This window comes from Delphinapterus leucas, chromosome 16 (assembly GCF_059928025.1).
Source record: "Delphinapterus leucas isolate spDelLeu-1000000601 "Yukka" chromosome 16, BTC_Dleu_Yukka2, whole genome shotgun sequence".
NCBI lineage: Eukaryota > Metazoa > Chordata > Mammalia > Artiodactyla > Monodontidae > Delphinapterus > Delphinapterus leucas.
In genome coordinates, this window is record NC_143144.1 from 28,420,614 (window position 1) to 28,436,097 (window position 15,484).

The following is a 15,484-nucleotide window of genomic DNA, read 5'->3' on the forward strand; positions in this document are numbered from 1 at the left end:
AGAATTCATTCTTTAGTAATTACCTCTACTGGGGTCAGAATAGTTGCTATTGAAAAACTGTTTCAGTGGTTTTGCCTGGTTTACTCATGATTGTTTTATCCTTTCATGTTAAATCTTTGCTGTACATCAGCCTTTTAGCATTGCTGCTTTTGAAGACATTTTACTTAATTGACCTACGTGTTATTTTAAATTTTTCTTTCTGTCAGTCCACCCCCCAACCCCTACTTCACCCATTTCAAGAGCAAGTCCCATTAGCTCTTCCTCCAAAAGAACTAATTCTCCATGTCCACTTTTGCGTCTTATTTTAAGTCACTACCATCATTCCCCTGGACAACTACAGTAGCTTCCTAACTGGTCACTCTGCTTCTCCTTGCTTGCTAAGATCACTTCTCCTTATAACAGGCAAAATGACCTTTTAAAAAAAAATTCATGTCAGTCTCTTGTTTAGCACTCCTGCTTCCTGTTGTACTTAGGAAAGATTCCAAACACCTTAACTTGGCCTAAAAGGCTCTTTTGTGATATGACCATTGCCTTCTTACCCAACCTCATCACCACACCTACCCCCCTCACTGAGCTTCAGCCACTCTGGCCTCCTTAAGGCTCTTTTAGTACACCCAAACTTTCCTGCCCTTGGGCCTTTTTCTTGCTTCTCCCTCTTGATTGTTCTTTCCCAGCTCTTGCATGAGTAGTTCCTTTTCAGCTTCAGAATCTCAGCTCCAATGTTACTTCTTTGTCCACTGTTTTTTTTTTTTTAATTGGATTGTTTGTTTTATCACTATTGAGTTTTTAAAAAAATTATTTAATTTATTTTTATCTTTGGCTACATCGCGTCTTCGTTGCTGTGCAACAGGCTTTTTCTAGTTGTGGTGAGCGGGGGCTACTCTTTGTTGCAGTGGGTGGGCTTCTCATTGGGTGGCTTCTCTTGTTGCGGAGCATGGGCTCTAGGCGTACGGGCTTCAGTAGTTGTGGCACATGGGCTCAGTAGTTGTGGCTCATGGGCTCTAGAGCGCAGGCTCAGTAGTTGTGGCTCACGGGCTTAGTTGCTCCACGGCATGTGGGATCTTCCCGGACCAGGGCTCAAACCCGTGTCCCCTGCACTGACAAGTGGATTCTTAACCATTGCGCCACTAGGGAAGCCCTGTCCACGCTTTTTAAAGTAGGCCCCCTCTACTCCTACCCCATACTCTATAGCATCATCTTTACTATTACCTGGAATGATTTTGTTTATTTATTTATTTATTTACTTGTGTGCTCTCTCTCTGTCTACTCCCACTGGAATATAACTTCCATGAGGGAAGGAAACTTATTTTTACGCCCGTTCTGTCTAAAGTACCTGGAACAGTGACTGGCACATGTAGTTGCATTCAATAAATGTTTAATAACACTGAATAACTGAATACTTTTAAAGGAGATATAAGGGGAACTCTTCCCCACTCGCCTGGCTTGCACACTCTCTCTCTCTTTCTCTCTACCCCTGTCTCTCTTTGGCTCTCTCTATATATGTACATGTGGTGTGTAAAATAAAAGGAATTGCCGTTGCTCTAAGTGTGAATATCCTTGTAGACCCTTTATGCTTAGTATGAACGAGTGACTGTTGCTGCACTTCATCTTTTCCTTCATGAAGTCATGGCCCACAGCTTTTTGAATGGCTGATTTTTGTTAGAAACTATGGTGAACAATACATCTGGAAATATTCTGTCATGTTTTGATCTGAGAAACTCTAGAGAACCAGCTGCTGATTTGAAAGGGTTTTATTATGATACAGACAGTCCATTGTCTACAAAAGCACTGGCTATTACACAGTGGTATATGTGTCTTGCTTTTTTCTGAGCTATTAACTTTAGAGAAAAAACTTGTATTTATTAACTCATGCCTGACTGGTATTCCCTGAGAATAGTTTATTGTGTTATTTGCTTTAGCTGCTTTACCGTGCATTTAGGAATTTTTTAAACTCGTTTTTCTTCTTTAAACTCAATAAAAGTTCAACGGTTAAATAATAGGATTGTGATACTTTCCATTCTGGGTTTTAAAAATTTCACAGATTTCTGCATTAAAATGTGGTTTATATTTATGATTTAATATTCCTAAATAGCTTTATATTGATAAAAGGGTGAATTTCACTATTCCTTATATTAAGGTTTGCTTCTTTTAGAGTGCTTTGTAATACACGATATAGTTAAAGAAAAATTGACATCCAAGCCCTACATAGGAATGATTTTAAAGAAAGTGAGTATGTATACCATTTGTGGTATAATAAATACATGTGCACATGCACACAATCCAGTTAGTGTGGCAGTATTTTGATATGTTTTTAAAATTTTTTGCCGTTACTTTTGGGGAAGATTTATATAAAATGATAGATAATTAATAAAATTTTTAGGTAGGAAATAATTACACTTAAGTAACCAAGAGTAACATTTTAATGTTACATTTTAAATTACAAAAATTATATATACACATTTCAGAAAATTAGAAAACAGGAAATACAGATACAAATTAACTCAAAATTTTGCAAGCATTAATAAATACATTTTGTTTTATATTCTTTCAGTATTTTGCCTTGTACATAATGAGTTTTGGGTTTGTTGTAATCATAGTGTATTTATTATTTTTTATTCCTCCTTTTAAATGAAGTATAATGTCATAAACATTTTCCCATAGTGCTGAGTCTTTATAACCATTGTTTTAATGGCCCTGTAGTACTAAGTCTAAAGATATATCTTAATTTACTTAACTGTTCCTCATTGTTGGTAAGTTATTTTGAAAATGTTTTTGCTTTTTTAACTAACATGATAGTGAATATTTTTGTAAATATTGTGATTACCACACTTGGTATTATTGCTTATAGGGTGTATTCTCATAAGTGGAATTCCTAGATAGGATGTTTTTGTCTGTTAACACATACTAGCAAATGATTTTCCAAAGAGAATATACCAGTTTACATTGCTACCAGCAGGGTGTAAAACTATTCCATTGCAACACTTAGCATTATATATTATTTCTTTTTAAGGTGCTCTATGATTAGGGAAAACATCATGTGGATTACTAGTTAAGTTGTGTACTTTCATATGTTTGGTTTCTAGTTTCAGAGTTATTGTTTCACATATTTTTCCAGTTCCAGTAACGTCAATTTTTTTCTGAATAGACATTTTAGCTTACCTAACTGGATTCATGTACTTCATGTACTCTTTCAGAGATGTAGCAGTTTGTCATTAAACATAAATACACACAAACATATATATTCTCAATGATGAATTTTTTTTTTCTCACTGTGCTCAATGATGCCTTCAAATTAATTACTCTGGAACAGGGTTAATACATTATGTTTGCACTCTATATTGTTATCCAAGTGTATTATGGAAGCATATGTGGGAGCAATCTTGATAATTTCAAAAAATCCAGAAATTTTCTTCAAATCTATCATTTTCAATGATAATGTGTAATGTATGTGTTTCAAATATGTTTAAATAATAGTTTTAAAAGTCTGAGAATTTAAATTTGAATTGTGAATCGTTTTTCCCTGTAGGTTGGAAAAGAGACTGTTCAAACCACTGAGGATCAGATTTTGAAGAGAGATATGCCACCAGCATTCATTAAGTAAGTAATTAAAACATTCTTCTATTGCTAAGCAGAATAATCCTCTTGTTAGGAAAGGAAAAATACTGACTGTAGGAGCAATTTTATTTTTTTTTAAATATAAAGCTCTGTTTACAGTTGAAATTTTAATTTTTCAGCAGTCAAATTTCCTACTGTTGATTTTATTCATTGGTGTTAGGCATTTTTGACATAATTTTTAATCAAACTATGACTTCTGAATTTTGTTTTTCAGAATGGAAAGGATTCAGAAACATTCTGACCTTAGCATGCATGAGTCTGGATTGTGTACTAAATACCTTTGCTTGGAGATAACAGTGGATACAAACTTAAAAAAAAAAATGTGTTTTGTCACATATTTCAGTAGCGTTTTAAATTTAAGTTATATTTACATACACTTAATACTCCTACAAATAATTGCTGGACATTTTGGCCTATCCTATGTAAAGTAAGCAGAGATACTAACTTTTGATTAGTTAAAGCTTCTCAGGTTCTTGATTATGTTGTCTTTGATTAATGACTTTGTTTTTTATGGCAGTCACGTCCTAATTAAAAGTAAAGCCTGATGCATAAGACAAAAAAAAGTAAAACCTCTACAAATCAATAAGAAAGAGATAAGTCTATTCAGTTTTAAAAAACAAGGGCAAAGAATTTGAATAGGCACTTCAAAAGAGAGGAAATCCAAATGGCCAGCAAACCTGTGAGAAGGTGCTCTATCTCAGTAGTCATCAGAGAACTGCAAATTGTTCTATTATAAGCTCCTAAATTAAGAAGTCTGATAATATCAGTTGTTGGTGTGGATGTGGAGCAATTGGGACACTGCTGCTGGGAATGTAAATTGGTGCAGCCACGTTGGGAAACAGTAAAGTGGAAAATAGGCAATTTCTCTGCCTCCCAGTATGTTCCCTAAAGAAACTTATGCCCGTGTACACTAGGATCCATATACAAAAATACTGATATCAACATTGTTCATGATGATACCACTGGTCTATCTACAGTAGAATGGATAAAAATGATCATGGTATAGTCAATCAATTGGAATATTAATCAGTAATAAAAAGGAATGAGAATATTTCATTTTAAAATGGTTAATTTTATGAATTAAAAAAAGAATGAATGAATCTGAAAAATAATTAAGGGAAGTGAATGATAGAGATATAGATATATAGGTAGGTTCCATTTATTTAAAGTTCAAAAACAAATAAACTGTTGTTTAGGGATGCCTATTTATAAGGTAAAAAGATAAAGACGAATAAGGAAATAATGAACACAGAAGTCTGCATAGTGGTACTCCGGGAGGAAGGAAGAGGGCTGTACTCAGGGAGAGGCATGCAGGGGCTTCTAAAGTGGTAATAATGTTCTATTTCTTGATTTAACTGTTCAGTTACATGAGTGGTTGTTTTATAATCACTCATTATATTATATATATGTTTTGTGCAATTTTCTGTATGTATGTTATATATCACAATTTAAAATAAAGCAAAAAGTGTTCCTTTATTTTTATCCTCCTTATGGTCTATTATTTTCATTGAACAGATGAGAATTTCACCCATATTGGTATCTTCTTATTTCTAACTTACTTTAGTGGGTGCTTCTACAGAACTGTTTCTGTTAATTCTGCAAAATGTTCATGTGTCAGGAAGTAAGGTACCAGAAGCATCTGTTTTTTGCAGAGTCTGTTTTGTGGGAGTCTCTTTTTAAACTTGCCCTCTTTGGACTTGGTGGCATCCTGGGTTTCTTCCAGCTCTAACCAGTATGAGCCTACTTTATTTATGTGCCATTTCATCAGCATGGTAATATTAAGGGTCCTATGCTGTCAGTTAAACATAGTGTAATTAAACTTGCATTTACTGTACATTAAAAACACAGCTCTAGCTTGTACCCGTTTGCCCCTCACCCCCTGGAAGGTACAGAGCATGGGGAGATAGTGTATAGGGAGATTCAATATCAGGGAAGTATGTATATGTATAGTTAATTCACTTTGGTATAAAGCAGAAACTAACACACCATTGTAAAGCAATTATACTCCAATAAAGATGTTAAAAAAAAAATATCGGGGAAGTTGGACTTGATGACCCTATAAAAAGTTCCTTTTAACCCTTCACATTCAAGCCTATGAATATCATTTGACTGTTAAATGAATTTCTTCAGGAAACTCATTTCTGCTTATTCCCAGAAATATACCTTTGAAATATGCTATGTGCTCTCTCACAGGCTTCCTTGGGGACTTAGAAAAATTAAGGAGTACCCTAGTTGTGATGATATTTTCAGAAAAGTGGGTAACTTTAAAACAAAACAAAACCTCATTGATCACCCTTGGTGGTAACTAGGACACCAGCCCCTTACTCTGGTAATGGGAAATTTAAAAGAGGCATTTGTCCTATCTTTCCAGAGGTTCCTCAAAAAATTAAAAATAGATATATCACATGATCCAGCAGTTCCACTTCTGGGTATTTATTTATTTTAATTTTAAAATTTTATTTATTTTTATTTTTGGCTGTGTTGGGTCTTTGTTGCTGTGCGTGGGTTTTCTCTAGGTGTAGCAAGCGGGGGCTACTCTTTGTTGCGGTGCGTGGGCTTATTGCAGTGGCTTCTCTTGTTGCGGAGCATGGGCTCTAGGTGCGGGGGCTTCAGTATTTGTGGCCCTTGGGCTCCATAGTTGTGGCTTGCGGGCTGTAGAGTGCAGGCTCAGTGGTTGTGGCGCACAGGCTTAGTTGCTCCGTGGCGTGTGGGATCCTCCTGAACCAGGGCTCAAACCTGTGTCCCCTGCATTGGCAGGTGGATTCTTAACCACTGCACCATGAGGGAAATCCCTGGGTATTTATCTTAAGGAAATAAAATCACTTATCTTGAAATAAATATCTGCACCCCATGTTGATTGCAGCATTATTTACAATAGTCAAGATATGAAACAACCTAAGTGTCCATCAATGGGTGAATTGGTAAAGGTGTGATATATATATATAATATATTATTCAGCCATAGAGAAGAAGGAAATCCTGCTGTTTGTAACAACATGGATGTTCCCTGAGGGCATTATGCTAAGTGAAATAAGTCAGAGAAAGATAAATACTATATGATTTATATGTAGAATATTTAAAAAAATGAATTCATAGGAACAGAGAACAGGTGGGTGGTTGCCAGAGGTGGGGAGGTGGGGGGGGGTGTGCAAGATGGGGAAGGGAGTCAAAAAGTACAAACTTGCAGTTATAAATAAGTCATGAAGATATAATGTACAGCATGGTGAATATAGTTAATAATACTGTATTATATATTTGAAAGTTGCTGAGAGTAGATCTTTTTTGCAGTACGCGGGCCTCTCACTGCTGTGGCCTCTCCCGTTGCGGAGCACAGCCTCCGGACGCGCAGGGTCAGCGGCCATGGCTCACGGGCCTAGCCGCTCCGAGGCATGTGGGATCTTCCCGGACCGGGGCACGAACCTGTGTCCCCTGCATTGGCAGGCGGACTCTCAACCACTGTGCCACCAGGGAAGCCCTGCTAAGAGTAGATCTTAAAAGTTCTCATCACAAGAAAAAAAAAATTGTAACTATCCTTTCTCTCTTGGGCATACTTTATTTCACAGTAACCTAATAGCTCTAGTTGATGGGGGAAATTCTAACCAATAAAAGTGGAATAAATGACAGAATTAGAAAGTCATGATTATGCAATGTTTAATGAAACCACTGATTTAGGTAAGGATCATTAATGGATATGAAACCATTCAGAGGTTTTAACCTTTATCATGCCATTCAGGGAGAACCCTGGTCACCTTGAGGAGTCAGGGAAAAACATTGTGTTATGACTAACTGAAATATTTACTGAGCAGTGTTTAAAAAGTACACGACTTAATATGCCACACTCTGAAATGTTACCTGAAAATAGCCTGGAGTACAAAAACAATATGGCTGTTATTATCAAACAAATTTGGGGGATGAATAAGTATTCTGCAGTTTAAAACATGAGGGCTCTTTATGCTTTTCTTTAGAATGCAAAATGAAGCAAAAAATAACTTTACTAGGATGGGGAAGGGACAGAGAGGGAAACAGATGGAAGCAATTAATGACATCCTTGGAACTGTTGAGTAGTACATTCTTTTGGGCTGTTTGGTTGATGTTTGGAAGTTTCCAGGGCATGACAGACTGATGCTTCTGCTGTCTCTACTTTGACAAGGACTTCTAAATAGTGTCTGCTTTGACAACGCTAAAAAATAAGTCTAAAAATTTATTCTTGGATCAATCTCTACTCCTAGAATGTTAGAATGTCAGGGCTAGAGAAAACAGAAGACTGTTGATCTCTAGATGGATTTATACATAAGCAATCTGATGTAGATTTAGAGATTTTTCAGGGAAGGATATGTCATTTTCAGAATTTTTGATATTTTCAGGATTTGGGGGGCTCTCAAAATCAAATCATAGTCTATTTGTGTGACTGGCAATTAAGGGCATGTTGGAATGTTGGAGAATGGTTTAATATCAGTTAAAGATCATACATTTGGGTTGTAACTGTTGATGAGGGACTCCAATGCTTGGGCAATTCCTTACTGTAAAAGTGAGGGCCATTTTAATATAGAACAAGATTTGCATTGTCACAGGAAGGCTTTCTCTTGGGTGGAGCAAAAGTTATCTGATCCCTGATTGCACTGGCAAATAGAGTTCACAATTTACTAATTTTACCAGATTGCATTAATAGCCACAGTGTTGCACAAGAGGTGTAGGGTTGCGTGATGATTGCCACAGAAACTGCTGTGATCTTTATAGACTTCAGGAGTGCCACGGTCATGCTGTACTGTTAAAATAGTGGTTAGACTCACCCTATAAGAAGCCATTTGTTCCTTTAGAGACTGTCAGCAGGAGATTCAGCTACTGTTCTTTGTGTTTATACTTTGCATCATTGTCATCAATCATTATCATCAGGCAGCTGCAGCAGCTGTAATAGTTATGTGCGATTTATTAATGGGCTAGACACACTAATTGGTTAATAGAATATTTATTGATTGCTTTCTTTGTGTCTAGCATGTGCTACATAGAATAGCAGTTTTTAATCGTCCTTATTATGAATGATCACTTGTAAGATGTATTACAAGTTATTTATTAATAGTAATAAAGTGCCAAAGTTTGCAAATGCTTTATTTAAAAAAAGTAAATTGAGCATATTCAAAATCACATATATAATAACATTCCTCTCATTCCCACTCACTAGGTTTTGTTTTTTTCCTTTTAACTTTTATTGAAATATAATATATTCACTGGCTTTTTATTACGCTTTCTTTAGTGCAGGAGAAATTAGTGGAAATATCGCTGTTGCGGCTGGAAATTGTGCATAATCACAGGTACACCCAAAGGAGTAGGTCATATATTGAGAGTTTTATTCTTCTGTGTATCATGGAGGCACTAAGGTGAACTGCTGCTACAGAGAGATTTTTAAGAAAGTGCTTTAAGAAATTTCAAATTGAAGAGCTGTAAAACAGACTGACTTTATAATAGGAGAGAAGGAGTGCTGTCATTGTAGGTAGGAATAGTAGAAAGAGGCTCATTTAGGATGTTGGACTTGGGAGGACAGATGTAGGGAAAAAGGAAAGTACTGGAAGTGGGGACAGGTATGGGAAGAAAGGAAAATACTCCAGGTGGAATGAGCAGCATGAGTCAGTCATGGGGGCTTTGAGGAGAGGAACAGTCATGGTGGGGGTGGTAGGAACTAAGCTTAGGTAGTTGGGTCAGATGATGAAGCCCTTGAAAGCCAGGCAGAGGAATTTGGAATTGGGTGGTAGGGAAGCTTTGCGCTTCTTGAGCAGTAACTCAAATGACAAGATGAAGGTGGTTTTTCAGGAAGAGTCATAGCCAATACAGGATGAGTAATAGGTGCTAGTGAAGGAGAGTAAGCTGTGTGTCAAACTGACCAGATTCATTTCCTGTCAGCAGGGATTTGCTTCAAGTTGATTTCTTAATAGGTAAAAAATGTTTGTGGCAAACTATTTTCTTAGCCTCGGAAAAACTGCTATTGCAGTATATGGTGGAATTTCATTCTTATTTCTGCAGTGGAGCAGAAATGGATAAGGAAGGCAGTTCTTGGCCCATATCCAGGGGTGTTTAGTATCTGAATGTATCAAAAGGTGTCACTTGTGAGGTGGTCTCGTCGTATGAACTCCTTAAAAAGGGCATAAAGCGCTTTGTCTGTTGGCAGGCAAATAGTTTCATTTTAGAACTGTGAAGTGTTGCCACTCTGTCTCAGTGCTGCTCTGAACAGTCTGCTTGAAATCATCAAAGCTTGGATTGATTCACCAGTTTGGACTATTTTTGAAACATATTGTAATGTCTAAGCCTATCAAATAAAAGAATGTTCCTAAAATACTTTGTGAAAGGGTGTATGTAGTGGCAATCTACATGATTGCCATTAATCATATTTCCTAGGAAATTGCCATGTTTTAACCCTTAAACTTTATTAGTTAAGCACAATTATGGTCTGTATTTGTACAATTTTACCTTGACTGATATTCATGTACAAAGAAGAAATTTGAAAAGGATTTAAACATGCTTACACTTAATATAGATTTCTTTTGACTTAAAGTAGTAGTGTCATTTTTTAGATCATAAGCCCTCATATTTAGCTTTTTTCTTTGCTTTTGATCTTGAACAATCAGAATAATTTGTGATGAAATTTGAATTTTCAAACACGCTTTTTGGTGAAAGTGGCCAGAATATCTTTTTTTTTTTTTTTTTTTTGCGGTACACGGGTCTTTCACTGTTGTGGCCTCTCCCGTTGCGGAGCACAGGCTCAGCGGCCATGGCTCACAGGCCCAGCCGCTCCGCGGCATGTGGGATCTTCCCAGACCCGGGCACGAACCCGTGTCCCCTGCATCGGCAGGCGGACTCTCAACCACTGCGCCACCAGGGAAGCCCTATACTGTGTTTTTTAATGCACCTCGTCTTGCAGATGAGGAAGCTGAGAGTCAGAGAAGCTCACAGTAACTTGTTGAAAGTTACCTAGTACATAAATGGCAGAGGTAAGAGTCAAACCCTAAACTATCTGACACCAGGCTTGTACTCAATCCAGTATGCTAAGACTCTTTCTCACCCTTCTTTGTAAGAATCTCTTCTCATAATGTAATAGTTATTGTGAGGCTTAAATGAGTGAGATAATGTATGTGAAAGTACCTGAAAAAAAAAGATATTTGGTGAAAATTAGCTTTCTTCTTGAGCTTCTCAATCTTTTTTTCTCAGTCATTTTCTCAAAATAAACTCAGTTACTTTTTAAGCTTTTTCATAGAAAAATTTCCTCTCATTTATTGTCTCCTGTAGTAAGACCTTGTTAAAAAAAATCTGATTGCTTGTTTTCATTTAATACTTTTTCTGTATCTGTTGAGATAATCATGCAGTTTTTATCCTTTCCTAGTCTATAAGATGGTCTCTGGTCTACTCCATAAGTATCAACTTTTCTGATGGTGAACCGTCTATGCATTTCTTTCTTTCTTTTTTTTTTTTTTCAGCCACATTACACAGCTTGCAGGATCTTAGTTCCCCGACCAGGGATCGAACCCCGGGCCCCGGCAGTCAAAGCGTCGAGTTCCCCCATCTATGCATTTCTAAGATAAACCCTATGTAGTAGTGATTTAGAAAAGAAAATACAATGCTAAATTCAACTTTAATATTTTAAAAAGATTTTGCTTCTTTGTTCATGAGGGGTCTTGATCTATAATTTTCTTATTTTGTTTCTTATTCTGTTATCAAGGTTATTTTAGTTTCATAAAATAAGATTTCTAGTCTTTAAAACATTTTATATAAGAAAAGGATTGTCTGTCCTTGAAAGTTGGGCAAAACTTGCATCTAAAACTTTCTTGGGTCTGGTGTCCTTTAGAGGAAGAAAGTTGATTACTCTTTCAGATTCCTTTTATTATCTAATTCAGGTTTTAAATTCATTTTGAGTCAACTTTGATAATCTGATACTTTTCTAAGAAATTATGCATTTCCTCTAACCTTTTTTGTTCAGTATTATCTATTTCTGCCTTTTTTTTTTCTTATCACTCTTATGGGAGATTTATGTTTCATTAGTTTTTTCCCCGAAGATCTATTTCATTAAATTCTGTTCTTAGGCTCATTATTTATTTTGTTAAGTTTATTATTTGAATATCTTATTTTCAATATTTCTATCTTTTAGTATTTCTTGTTTTTAAATAAATATAATATTTTGGACTCTCAATTTTACTCTGATTACAAGTTTAGAAACAGCTGTGTAGGTACTTTAATAGTTGTTCAGCCCTAAATATTTTGTAATTTTGGTGTGAATTCCTCTTACCCATGTACATTATTTAGTAGTACATTTAAAGATTCTTTTTACTACAGGCATATTTCAGAGATGTTGTGTGTTCAGTTCCAGATTACCATAATATTCGCAATAAAACAAGTCACATGAATTTTTTGGTTTCCCAGTGCATATAAAAGTTTTTTATACTACACTGTAGTCTGTTAAGTGTGCAATAGCATGTGTCTAAAAAAACAATGTACATACCTTAATTTAAAAATATTTTATTGCTAAAAAATGCCAAAACAATCACAGTAATAACATCACAGATCACCACGACAAATATCATAACAATGAAATATTTTGAAATATTGTGAGAATTACCAAAATGTGACACAGAGACATGAAGTGAGCAAATGATGTTGGGAAAACGATGCCTGTAGTCTTGCTCAACACAGGGACCACAAACCTTCTAATTTGTAAAAAACACAGTATCTGCTAAGTGCAGTGAAGTGAAGTGCAATAAAATGAGGTATGCTTATATCTTTTAATTGTTATATTTCTAATTTAATTGCTTTGTGCCTAGAAGTCTTGGTTGGTATGTGATCAATTCTTCGAAATTATTCTGTGACATAATAAGTGGTCAGTGTTGGTAAGTGTACCACTGTGTGTGCTTAAAAAGAAAGTGTATTCTCTTCTGCTTGGGTATAGGGTTCTCTTTTTATCAATTAGGTCAACATATAAGTATTATTGATCAGACTTTTATAGTCTTGCTATAAATAATAAACTGTTTATGATTGAGGTCTGTTGAAATCTATAATAATTGTAGATTTGTCAGTTTTCCTCATAATTGTCAGTTTTAACTTTATATATTTCAAAGCAATATTATAAGTGGTTACAAGCTTATGATTCTCTTGGATCCTAAATTCTGTTAATTATTTTTTTATTATCTTTTTTTAGGATGATTGTTGACTGCTGTTTAGCCTACTGTTGACTTTTATCTCCAGATTTTGTTCTTTTTTTTTTTTAAACCACATCCTAGTTTTTGTCAGTTTTCCTCATAAGTAAAAATATTCTCTCATTGTGTGTCTATTCCACTTCACTTTGTGTTTAGGTATTTACACCTCTAGCTCATTCATTACATTCTGCTGTAGAACAGTGATTATCAACTTTTTTCAGCATAAGGAACTTCAAATAATAATGGTGAGACTCTTTATTATTAGTTGATTAAGAATGTATAAGAATAAAAGTCACAATGAATTTGTAATGTTTTAAAATAGATTTTTATTTTATTCATCACGACAGCATCAACATACATTTGAAAACTACTAGTATCTGTAAGACGCACTTGCTTATATGTTTATGTTTCTGCTGTAACCACAGCATGAGTTGGAGGAAGGACCAGAGGAGCTGATAGACCTGTAGGTAGCAGAGTTCTTGATTGAACCTTGCAGGATCAGAATCTTTTCTCCCTTCACAGATGCTAGATTTGAACAAGGGGTGAAAGAAGGTGGGGAGAAAGACTAGGACTAGTCATTCAGGCTTTAAAGGATTCAAAGGTTGTGACTCATAAGCTGCCAGCAAGACTTGAGGAGGATGTAGCTTGGGCAGCAGTGACACTTCGAACCTTCCCATCCCCGACATGCTGCTTCCCTTTCAGTTATCTCTGGGCTCTGGCAGAATCCTGTTTTGTTTGAAGGGAAGTTGAAACTGGCTACATACCCTCCTAATCTCATCTGAAATAAAAGAATTTAGTGAGCCTTTGATGTTTATGTGTGTTTTAGCTTTGTTATCTCAATGTACATGTTCTAGCAAAAAGTGTGGTGTTGCAGTTAAAGGGTTTTGAATGTTTTCAGTATGACTCATTGTGGTTTTTAATTTTAGTTTTGGGTGTACACATGCAGTGTCTGGTACTGTCACTGAGTTAGGTCAGGGAAAGGAATAATTTGTGGATGAGGCCTGTAGGATCTTTAAATCTAGGAGCACAGGGTTGGAACAGGATGTTATAGTGTTACCACACAGTATACACAGGGGTGAGTTGGTGCTGGGCACTTGCTACTTGAACTAGATTAAAGTTTGTCATTGTACTCAGTGTTCCTAACTTCCTCCTAAAAACTAACTGCTTGTAGCCTTCACTCAGGTTTCTGAATGACTAATGGCCAAGACTCTTTGACCTTTCTCAAAATGGCAGTGCCAGGAGCAAAGCGTATTGGCTGGTACTGGGAAGCCACGGAATGACTCTGCTTTTTGCTATTTTAAAGTAAGATTAGTGCCAAATGGCTAGTATATAAAAGAATACTTTATTTTCACACATCTCCCTGAATCTTTTGAAATCTTTACATATGTTATTATCAGTTTTAAAATCATATGTATATGCACAAAAAGATACGAGGATGGAATGAGTTGTATAGAGGTATACAACTAGAGGCCATATTTCCTATTTGAGGGATACTAGAAAGACTGCATTATCACTTGCTAATACCTGGAATTTCATTAGAGCTCATTCTTCAGGTTAACAGTTTAAATGCTTGAATACATAGCGAAGGGAGAATCTTTGAGTCATCAGCAGTTATTTTTACTGATCTGCAGTTAGGTTCTAAATGTGGGAAAGCAGAGTGTTTGAGGGCCTGCCCCTTACCCCCAACCCCTGGCCTCTCACCCAGGCCTTATATTTATGAAGGGCCTGGACTTCAGTATTTTCTTCAAATGGTATATGTGTAGTCATAGAGGAAGAGAGGGATTCTTAAAAGAAGATGTTTATCGTGCAATTAAAATTATTCAGTGTAACGACTTAAATATACCACCATGTTTATGACCCTGTTTTGGCATTTCTTCATTTTTAAATATGATGGGCTTCTCAAACTTGGAAGTAATCTGGGCCTTTCTTGATCTCTCAGAGACCCTGCCCAGTTAGGAAGGGAAGGAGAGTCTCAACATGGGTTAAGAAGACAGCAGGAATAGCCCGGCCAGTCGATTTTGCCTGCCAGATAATTATGCCAGGGCCAGCCTGGTTGGAAATGGACATGCTGGGTGCCATGGCCACAGTGGTGGAAAGCCTCACCCACCAGCTGACTGTGTTCTTTCTTCCTCCCACCTGTTTCCTTCCTATCTACCAAGTGTTGTCTGTGCTTTTTGTGATTGGATATGCTTGTGGTCTGACCAGCTCTTTCTCTTGAAAGGACAGGTCCCAAGATGTAAACACCTGCTTCCTTGGATGTGCTCCAGGGTAATCTGACTTCCATGATGTCAGATTTTCAGGTGTTCTGCTCCATAGCACTGCAGTCTTTAGTAAGCAGAATGCATTTTTTGTGATAGTGTTTATAATCTAAATGGCTATACTGTCTAAGGTCAGGTTTTATTAAAACAGTGAATTTGGTATGGGGTAGTTTCCACCCCACCCCCCAACATGTTTTTTGGGGGTGGGGTGAAAGTTTAACTTGTTGAATGTTTTAGAGAGCTTTTTGATTTAAAGTTATACAGCAGTATATGTCTAAATAGGCCCATCAGACTCTCTCCTTTAAGGAGGCATACCTTGTTTCATTGCACTTAACTGTATTGTGCTTTGCAGGTACTGCATTTTTCACAAATTGAAGGTTTGTAGGAACCCTACACTGTCAGATGAGGGTTAGCATTTTTTAGCAATAAAGTATTTTAA

General features: G+C 36.3%; 1 protein-coding gene across 10 annotated transcripts in view; it reads left to right on the forward strand.

The window, feature by feature from the left end:
- VCL (vinculin) overlaps positions 1-15,484 on the forward strand; it is a 98,556-nt gene that overhangs the window by 29,190 nt on the left and 53,882 nt on the right. For 5 of the 10 annotated variants that reach the window (XM_089897723.1, XM_089897726.1, XM_089897722.1 and 2 more), the window contains exons 2-3: positions 3,527-3,597; positions 3,830-4,042. In XM_089897723.1, coding sequence (XP_089753849.1) covers positions 3,527-3,597; positions 3,830-4,042 — 284 coding nt within the window. Of the gene's footprint in view, positions 1-3,526; positions 3,598-3,829; positions 4,043-12,721; positions 13,033-15,484 lie in introns of those variants that run through there. The other 5 variants (XM_022590937.2, XM_022590935.3, XM_089897729.1 and 2 more) reach the window with 2 other exon arrangements.